The following is a 10,762-nucleotide window of genomic DNA, read 5'->3' on the forward strand; positions in this document are numbered from 1 at the left end:
GGAAGGAAAGAAGGAAGGAAGGAAGGAAGGAAGGAAGGAAGGAAGGAAGGAAGGAAGGAAGGAAGGAAGGAAGGAAGACAGGAAGGAAAGAAGACAGGAAGGAAGGAAGACAGGAAGGAAGGAAGACAGGAAGGAAAGCAAAGATTCCCTATGGTAGAGCAAAAAAAAAAAAAAACTATTGTACAAACATACACTTAACACATATATAAAAAGATGTGTGTATGCTAAATACTATTTTTATAAAAGAAGGAATATACTAGATATTCAACCCAATTTTCTCCTTTCCCACTCTTCACGACATAGTAATATGCTTTCCAGAATTCTGTCCCTTTCACTGTAAACTACAATCGGATGAAGACAAATCTACCCAGTGTCCATTCCCTAAATGATCCTTGGAAATGATACTCAATTGTTTTACTTTCATCTCACTCTCCAAGACTCGTCTCCTTTGGGGAGTGAGGCAGTAAAGGTCCACTAATGATCACAATAAAAGAAATCACAGATTTTAGAGCTAGGAAGGAAACCAGAGGTAACTGATAATCTATTATAACTCAGTGAAACATCAGTCTCTTCTATAACATTCTTGCAATGTTGGGGAGCACAATACCTCCTCAGAAAACCTATTGCTACTGGAAAGACAGTGTGCTTCTTTCAGAATATCTCAGAGAGACACTAATGATACCCTATTGCAGGTTTATGATAGCCAATCCTTCCCTTAAATTTTCCTTAAAAAGGAAAAGAAATCATTAATGTGATTTTTAAAATTTGGAAGTTAAAAAATTAAGAAACTTAAAATTAAGAAGAATGAATGAACTATCACTGTTTTTAAATAGAGATGAAAACCACAGAAGCCATGCAATCAAGGCATTAGTTTCAACCTTGAACTTTGATTCTCTTTAATAATTATCCTGTCCAATCCCATCAATCAATAACTAACTAGTATTTACCAAGTATTCACTACAACAAAACTTGAACAAAACACCAATCTACCAGGATCCTCAGCACCCAGTAGCAAATTAATATAGCCAAGAAAAGCCAAAGAACTGATTACATATAAAATACAATAACCAAACTACTGGTAAACTGTTCTGATTCTATCTGCTCAAAATCAGGCTCTTCTCTCCATTTATGCCACAACCATATTAGTTTAAGCCCTTATTATCTATCACTTTTACTACTAAAATAGTTTCCTAATTATTATCCATGGACATAGTCTTTCCCTGTCCAGTTCATCTTCCAACACCAATACCTAAGTGATATCCGTAAAGCTCCTATCTGACCATGCTCAAGTACTCTCTATTGCTTCAAGAAAAAAATAAAAATTACTTTGTCAGTTAAAGCTCTTAGTGATCTGATTCCAAACTATCTTTCCAATATGATTATATATTACTCCCCTTCATTCTATTCTCCAACCAGATTACCTGATTCGCTTTCTATTTATTCTACATCTCCTCTGTGCTCCTCTTCTTGTCACTTGGTATTCATTTGTATATATCCTGAATTTACTTATTCCTAAACTCTTCATTTTTCAGAATTGAATGCAAGCTCACTGAGGGCAAGAACTCATTTTCTTTGTTATATCTCCAAGTTCTAATAATGCTTGCTAACTGACTGAAGGATAGAGTGGCTTCTGACTACATAAAAGAGGGAAAAAATATCATTTTAATTACTCTTATCTTAATGAAGTGCTCCTAGCTCTACTGCTTTTTTTTAACCCATACATTCCATTATAGAATCAACTGGTTCCAATACAGAAGAATGGTAAAGGCTAGGTAATGGGAGTTAAGTGACTTGCCCAATCACATAGGTAGAAGGTATCTGAGGTTACATCTGAACCCAGGATCTATAGTCTCTAGACCTAGCTCTCAATCCACTGAGCCACCTAGCTGCCCTTTCCACTATTCTAATAAAGACATAGTTAATATCTGCAGTACAGTAGACAGTGATGGGTCTAGAATCAATAAGATCTAATTCAAATATGGTCTCAGACACTTACAAGCTATGTGACCCTGGTCAAGTCATTTTAACCACCTTTGCCTCAGTTTCCTCATCTATAAAATGAGCCAGAAAAAGAAATGGCCAATCATTTCTGTGTCTTTTCCAAGAAAATCCTAAGTAGGTTATGAAGACCTAGGCATGACAGAAATGACTGAACAATAACTTTTTAACCTACTGAATAGCCCCTCCAAGTTTTGATCAATAAGAAGGTTCCCAAATGGATCAAAATATTGAAGTGAATTCTTTCTAACACATATTTAAGGTAGAATTGCCTCAACTCTTGACTCAATGTTGTAGTCCCTGAGAAAAAGAATATTTTATTCATCTATTGTGGATCAGTCTTTTCTCCTTCCAAAATGCCTTCTTCCTCCCAGAGAACTCAATGTTGACAGGCATTGCTTCACCTCTGAAGAATGTGCTCAAGCATGTGACCTGGAAAGGAGGATATCTACAGTTTTGGTATTCTACCTTATTATCTTTCTTCAAACCTCCCCCTTTTGCTTTATCCACTTTTTCTTCCCCACATATGGTTAAAAGTTCACAAGCAATCGCATCCAGGCAAGCCTATCCAGATTTAGGATAGATATCAATTGTGAATCCCTTGAAATCCTCTTTATTTTTTTTCTCAGTAAGATTTTATTTTATTTTATTTTCCACATAATGAAGTTTTTATTCAGTGCATCTCTTTTCACACTTTAAAGAATAGCACCAAATCACAATATGATAAATATAAGTATAAACAATATTAGATGGATAATTGTAATTCTCTCCCTGGATCATAGGTCACAACATTGAACACTAATATGGCTTTACCATATTCTTTTCAGTCATAACCACTCCTTGTAAATTTGTTTATTAATTTATTTGTTTTTATTTTTATTTTTAATATTTTCCCCTAGTTACATGTTTCATGTTCTTTCCCCCTCGCCCAAACACCCCTAACTCCCCTTAGCTGACACACAATTCCACTGGGTTTTACTTGTATCATTGATCAAGACCTAATTCCATATTATTGATAGTTGGACTAGAGCTATCATTTAGTGTCTACATCCCCAATAATATCCCCATCAGCCCATGTGTTCAAGCAGTTGTTTTTCTTCTGAAATCCTCTTTAAAAGAAAAAGTGGTCACAATATATTTCTAGAATTATCATTAAGCATTCTATTTTTATTATATGGAAGTCAAATAAAGAAGGAAGAAAAGAAAGGAAATAAGAAAAGGAGAAAAAAGCATGTGCTAAGTACTTATTATGTATCAGATAATGTGCTGAGTACTTTACAAAAATTATCTCATTTGGTCCTCATAACAACCCAGGGAAGAAAATGCTGTTATTATCACTATTTTACAATTAAAAAAGCTGAGACCACTGAGGTTAAGTGGAAAACTTGCACAAAGGTCACAGAGCTCAGATTTAAACTCAGGTCTTTCTAACTCCAAGTCCAGAATTCTATCAATTGAGACACTTAGCTGCCTCAGACAATTATTGATAGATATATATGTTGCTGAGCTAATGACTTAGCCAGGTAAATCTTGCCAGGCTGGAAAGGTTTCAGGAAAGTCCTAGCACAGAATGCCATCGCAGGAGTATCTTGTTATTGTACAACCATTTTTCAGATGTGTCCAACACCCTATGACCCACATGGGGTTTCCTTTGCAAATATAAATAGTTTGTCATTTCCTTCTTCAACCATTTTACAGAAAAGGAAACTGAGACAAACAGGATTAAGTAACTTGCCCAGAGTTACAAAGCTAGTGCCTGGGGCCATATTTGAACTCAGGAAGGTGAGTTTCCCTGACTTCACGCCTGGCACTCTATCCACTGAGTAACTTAGATGCTCTAAGAGAGTCCTAGTTAAGGTCAAAGAAGTTCATCACTAAAAGCATGGCTATTGGTTGATAAATTATTTGGGTCACATTAACTTATGGACTGTCTAAACACACAGCAGTGGTGATCTGTATTGGTGAAGGGAATATCAATAATGATGAAGTTACTACTCTTCTGAAGTGTTCAACAGTTTAAAAGAGACAAGTCTAAGGATTTATTGAGTGACAAATATGTGCCAGGCACCTTACAAAGCACTTTACAAATATCTCATTTGATCCTCACATCAACTCTGGGAGCTATTATGATCCTCATTATATGGTTGAGGAAACTGAGGCAGATAGAGCTCAAGAGACTTACTCAAAGATCACACTACTAAGAAGTGTCTGAGGCCAGATTTGAACTAAGATCTTCCCGACTCAAAGTCTAGTAGATAGAATTATCTACTGTACCACCTGGCTGCTTCAATACAAATCTGACCTCAAAAACTTGCTATTTTTGCACAGCTCTTACAGAAGTCACTTAACTGAGGTCTGACACAACTCCCTTCCTATAAAAATGGGGGTCATAATAACACTTACTTCATATATTATATATAAATTTGTATTTTATATAAAAATAAATTAATATGTATTAAATATGTATAAAACAACATAAAATAAATTTATGATGTATTTAGTATAATACCTAGCACATAACAGGTACTATATAAATAGTAAACATTATTAGCACTATCATTACTATTAATATAATTAGTGACATAAAAGATTACCCTTGGCTATCCCAAATATTTTTTTAGCAGAGTACAGCTAAGTGTCACAGTGGATAATGTTGGTCTTAGAGTCAGTATTCAGTCTCAAACACAGTGTAGTCTTAGAGAATTCACTTACTCTGCCTCAGTTTCCTCATCTGTAAAATGGAGATAATAATGGCACCTCATAATATTGTTGTGAGTATTAATTGAAATAACATGTAAAGTGCTTTGAAAATATCATTAAAATGCTAGCTATTGTTAACATAAGTAAATAGTTTCTCAGAGAAGGGAAAGATTAGCATGGGTTCTTGCAGTCAATGATTCATTGGAGAGGCAGGAAGGTAGGAAATTAATAGGAAATAAAGATCTTGATCTTTGAAAGATCATAGCTAATGGAAGAGGTGCCAAGGAAATAGAGAAAGACTAATGTCTTGATCTTCAAAAAAGGAAACAAATTAGATTCTTAAAATTATAGGTTAGTGAATTTGACCTCAATTCTTAGCAAAAAAAAACCCTTAGAATACATTAGTAAAGGGGTTGTTTGGAGGCACTGACAATGAGAAGCTGTGATCATTACAAGGCAAAATTAGTTCTCAAAAATAGGTCACATCAGATAAGGATAAAGTCTTAAACGTAACTGGATTTCATCAAGATACTTGACAAATTCTGTCAAATCCAAGGAGTGGTCACTAATGGATCCTAGTAGGAGTCTCTATTATAATCTCACAAGTCTTTGTCAACTTTATGTTCATCATTTTTACCAATAACTTGGAGGAAAGCTTAAATGGCATGCTTAATAAATATTTGGATGACAAAGTATGGAAGATTAGCAAATATATTGACAGGCAGAATTGAAATCTAAAAAGATCCCAATGGGCTCATTATTCTAACATCAAGAAGGAACAAATATAATAAAAGATTTAATTTGGATAAATGTGAAGTTTTATGTTTGGATTAATAGAACTTACTGCACAAATTCAGGATGAAGGAAAGTAGTGAGGCAAGAGTTCATATGAAAAAGAACTAGAAGTTTTAATGAACTCCGAATTCAAAATGCATCACCAGTTTAATGTGAAAAACCAAAACTCAAATGCAATAATCCTGCATAATATAAACAATGAAGACAGCTATCATTCTCCTGCATTCAGATCACATCTGCGATACTATGTTCATTATGGGTGTTAAATTTTAGGAAAGAATATCCCTAATAAAGGAACCAAAATAACAAGGGGACACAAAACTTTATATATGAGCATTGGATAAGGCAAGTGAGGATGGTTAGCAAGAAAAAGAGAATACGTAAGTGGGATATGATAACCACCTTCAAATAGCTACATAGGAAAAGTTCCTCTATTACTTTAATACAGAGAAGAAGCAATGATGGGAGAATGTAGCTCAATATAAGGAAAAACTACTTAACAAATAGAGCTCTCTGAATGAAAGAGAAATAGACTGCCTTAGAAGGTTAGAAGTTCAAGATTATAAGATCTTTAAGTGAAAGTGGGAAACCCACTAGTAGAAGATATTGTAGGATGGGCTTACTGTCCAAAGATGTGCTACATAATATGACTCATTTCCTTCCTATGTGAGATCCTATGAATCTAGTTTCATGATAGGGAAGGCCACAGTATTGAAGGTTTCAGTTAAGATATTACAGATATTACAAAGGAAGAAAGGAGCTCTGGATGTCCTGCAATAGTCCCCTGTTCCTCAAGACAAATAAACAAATCATATATACCTCATCATCAAGGATAAAAGTATCTGTGGACACCCTATAACATGGTACCAAATATATATATATATATATATATATATATACATATATATATAGTTGTAGGTGAGAATATAACTGTGGATGATTTGTGATATATGGCTATGAACTGATGCAAGTAGTAGCCTTAAAACTTTCTCTGAAAAGTTTTAGAGGGGGCATCTGGGTGACTCAGTGGATTGAGAGCCAGGTCTAGAGACAGGAGGTCCTGGGTCCAAACGTGATCTCAGATACTTCCTAGCTATGTGACCCTGAGCAAATCACTTACCTCCCATTGCCTAGCCCTTTCTGCTCTTCTACCTTAGAACTATTACACAGTATTGATTCTAAGATGGAAGGTAAGGGTTTAAAAAAAGTTTTGGTTTTGTTTTTTTTTTATGTCTTAGATAGGTTAATTCACCCGTATCAACACCACACTCTGGAATCCAAGACAATGGCTTCTCTGCCTTTTAGCTTTCCTGACTTTCTTCAAATCTCAGCCAAAATTGTACCATCTACAAGAAATCTTCCCATTTCTCCTTAATTCTAGTCTTACTTCAGTTGATTAGGTATAATTTATTCTATATGAAGCATTTTTTTACAGAGGTGATTGCTTGTAGACTCCCCCATTAGGCTATGTACTCCTTGAGAGAATCTGTATTTCTCTGTAACTCCTGGCACAAAGTGGATGCTTAATAAATGGTTATTGACTAACCAACACCATCCAAACCAAGGGAACAATAAAATCAGGCTTTCCTCAATACCATTAGGACACAGCTCCTAAGATAGGTAAAGTTAAAATGGAAATAGATAACACACTTTTATTTGTTGCATTTCAAATGTATCAAGTCACCAGTTATAGCTTTGAGGTCCCCCAAATTTTTAGACAATTGAGTCCAAAATCTAATCAATTCTATTATTAAAATCCAGGAAATCATCTGAACACTTGGTGTCATGTAGTCAACATTATATGATAGATTAGAGTTTTGACTGAGGAAACTGAACAGCCCTGATGTTTCATTGCTATGCATCTATGATTTATATCTTTATCTTGTCCAATTTGGAATACATTTTTAAGCTGAAGGAGTACGAGGGGCAACAAAAAATTTGACAAAAACAAGACATTGCCCAAAATTATCCCAAAGGTGGCTACATAAAATGCATCTCTCTCTGACTGTCTCTGTCTGTCTGTCTTTCTGTCTGTCTCTTCTCTCAATGGTCTTTGTAGGGGAAATAGTGCAATAGCTATGAAGGAGAATACAATTTCTCTTTCTCTGCTATCAAGGCTATGAGTACATAGAAAAATGGTAAAAAAAAATCAGTGCTTAAGTCTCCTGGAACACACACAAAAATAAAGTTGATTGAAAGTTTCTAACCAATACAAAAACAAGGGAAAAATCCATTTCCATTAATAGACAGAGTTGTACAGAACTTTCAGGATCAACTAAAGGAATAAGTGTAAAAATCTTTCCAAACCTTGAGGCAATATACAAATTTTGGCTATAGTTATCTGGTCCAGTTCTCATTATTTTACAGATGAAGAGACTGAGGTCTTAGGGAGAGCAGATGATCTGGTCATGATCACAGTAATACTAAATGGCAGAGGCTTCTGATTCTAAACCCAGTTGTCTTTCCATTACATCATATTGCCTTCTCAAGGGTCATGATGCTTAGCAGAAGCTACACTAACCAGGATGATTAAAGATGTAGCTCAGCTCCCCCAAAACAAGTTTTTAACTTACCTTGCTGTGGGCAGGAGTTTTGTACCTGACCCCACTAGGAAACAGGCTGCTAGCTTTTTATTGTTCTATTATTTTTAAGTCTCCCATCTTCACTGGCATAGTTAATTAAGAACTGATTATCACTGCTAAATCTCCAAGTCATGATAAATTAGGTAAAATAATAATAATTATTATATAGCAAATACCTTGTGACACACACTTTGCTAAGTACTTTACAATTTTTATCTCGTTTGTTCCACACAACCACATCCCAGAAGGGCAATGCTCTTATTATCCCTCTTTTACAAATAAGGAAACTGATACAGAGTTTAAGTGACTTTCCCAGGGTCACACAATCAGTAAGTGTCTGAGGCCATATTTGAACTTGGGTCTTCCAGCTCCAAGCCATTGGGGCTCTATTTTAATGAGGTAAATTAACTAGATGTTGCCTTTTTCAGAAAAACTTATCTTTTTGCCTCTACTAACCAGATATTTATTACTACATAGATTTATATTTTACAGTAGACTATTTAAGCTATGATTTAAAATTGGAGTTTTTTTTGAATGGCTGTGACCTTTCTATACCACCTCCCCAGAGAAATAGTAGGGGCCCCGATATACCAGCTACTTTGAATAACCAAATCTTTCAGTCATATCCAATTCACTCAATTTAGAGAGTTGGCACAGAGGGCATTTCTAGGTGTTCTATATCAAAGAGAATGGCTAAAATTATTGTCAAGAGATAATGGGAAAAGGACATCACTCAGTCTTTGGAAGGTAATACAAATGACTTTCTTACCTGGTTTACATTGATTGCACTGTCTTCCTTGACGATTAGGCAAACATGGACATTGGCCACTAATCTGGTCACAAATGGCCTCAGCTAATGACCCCAAGGAGTCACACTCACACATCTGGCAGCCTTGAAGATTGCTAATGGTGAGATTGTACCTGTGAGGCTCACAACGATTGCACTGGAGGCCCCTTACACCTGCTTTGCAAGGGCATTGTCCTGTTGCCTTGTCACACAGCAGAGAGTCATTTACTGTGCCTGCCTTATTACAATTACATGGTAGGCAGAAGAAGGAATTGTTTTGCAGCAGTCGGTAGTATCCATCCAAACATTCATCGCACCGTCTTCCACCTACATTGGGTTTGCAAGTACACTGTCCTGTCTTGGCATCACAGACAGTACCTGGGAGCATCCCTTCTGTGTCACAATCACATGGCTTACAGCCATCAATGTCCAATCCATAAAAATTTTCCACACAAGCATCACACTGAAGTCCTTTGGCTTCTTTTTGACATTTACATTGTCCAGAAAGTGGGTTGCAGAATTTGTTCACTGACCCATAAATGTTACAATGACATGGTTCACATCCATCTTTATTAAAACTTCTGAGAATTTTGAATCCAAAATTGCAACGATCGCATTTAAGCCCTTAAGAATTAAAAAGTAATTAATAAGGAGGAAATCATTTTAATATGATATCAATATAGCTAGAGTAAGAACAATGCTATTGGGGATATTTAATGCAGACATGAAATTCTGAGTATCTTTCACGGCTACAGAAAGAAATGAACCCATCAAAACCCTCAAAACACTATGCTTATATTATTCATTAGCATTATTATAACATTTTATGTTTGCTAAGTGCTTTATGATAATTTTCATTAATTATTCAATATCTAATGCAAAGTTTGTTCCCCTGTATACACAAGAGTTACGCCTTGTTTATTTCTTAATGCTGTTTTAACAGTTTGGACATTTAAAAATATAGTAGGGAATGAAGCATCTCTCTAAAGACCATTTTGCATTTAGGATTTTAAATATTTATATTTAGGATTTTATGTTATCAAGTGGATTATTTTCTCTGATAACTTTAATACCCAATAACACAGCTTCACTAAAATGCTTGGACAGGTAACTTGTTTTACATAACAGCAATAAATACAAATAAAGAAACTCACTTCTAGACATCTCAAACTAAAATAAGTATTATGTGTAAATCTCATTCAGAATGAAGTTTTCATTTTAGTAGAAGTTTTACATTATTGTCTTTATTTTTATTTTCAATCAACAAAATATTTTCCATGATTCAAGAGGAAATCGTGCTATTTTGACAAATTGTGTGAAACAAAAGACATCTCTTTTAAAACTAAATAGATATTATTCCTTGGTAGTTCTTTTCATGGAAACAAAGATGAATCTTTTTTTTATAAGTTATCTGCACTTCAACAAAGGCCTTTGAGATTTAGCTTTCAAAATTTATACTTAGACTCAAAGAGTCATAGTTTTAAAGTTTGATGGGACTTTACAAGTCCATTTAGCTCAAACCCCTCATTTTACAGATAAGGAAATTAGGACCTAAGGAGATTAAGCCACTTGATGAAGGTCACACAGGTAACAAATGGCATTTGGGATTTGAACCCAGTTACTCTAACATAAGAATAAAATGAAATTTAAGAAATACAAACTCAGATGCAAAGTACTTTAAGATAATCCTTAGAGAACTATGACTTTACATATCTACCATATAACTATCACATGTATTTGAATCAATTAAGACATTTATTTTAGGCTATCATAAAGGAAAGAAAGAAAGGAAGGAAGGAAGGAAGGAAGGAAGGAAGGAAGAAAGAAAGAAAGAAAGAAAGAAAGAAAGAAAGAAAGAAAGAAAGAAAGAAAGAAAGAAAGAAAGAAAGAAAGAAAGAAA

The 10,762-nt window shown here is 34.8% G+C and overlaps 1 protein-coding gene across 1 annotated transcript in view; it reads right to left on the reverse strand.

The window, feature by feature from the left end:
• Window positions 1-10,762, reverse strand: part of USH2A (usherin) — a 1,059,501-nt gene that overhangs the window by 886,975 nt on the left and 161,764 nt on the right. Inside the window, exon 12 of the mRNA XM_044674959.1 lies at window positions 8,845-9,486. Within this exon, the coding sequence (XP_044530894.1) occupies window positions 8,845-9,486 (642 nt within the window). The remainder of the gene's footprint in view (window positions 1-8,844; window positions 9,487-10,762) is intronic.

Source organism: Gracilinanus agilis, chromosome 4, assembly GCF_016433145.1.
Source record: "Gracilinanus agilis isolate LMUSP501 chromosome 4, AgileGrace, whole genome shotgun sequence".
In the NCBI taxonomy this organism is placed as follows: domain Eukaryota; kingdom Metazoa; phylum Chordata; class Mammalia; order Didelphimorphia; family Didelphidae; genus Gracilinanus; species Gracilinanus agilis.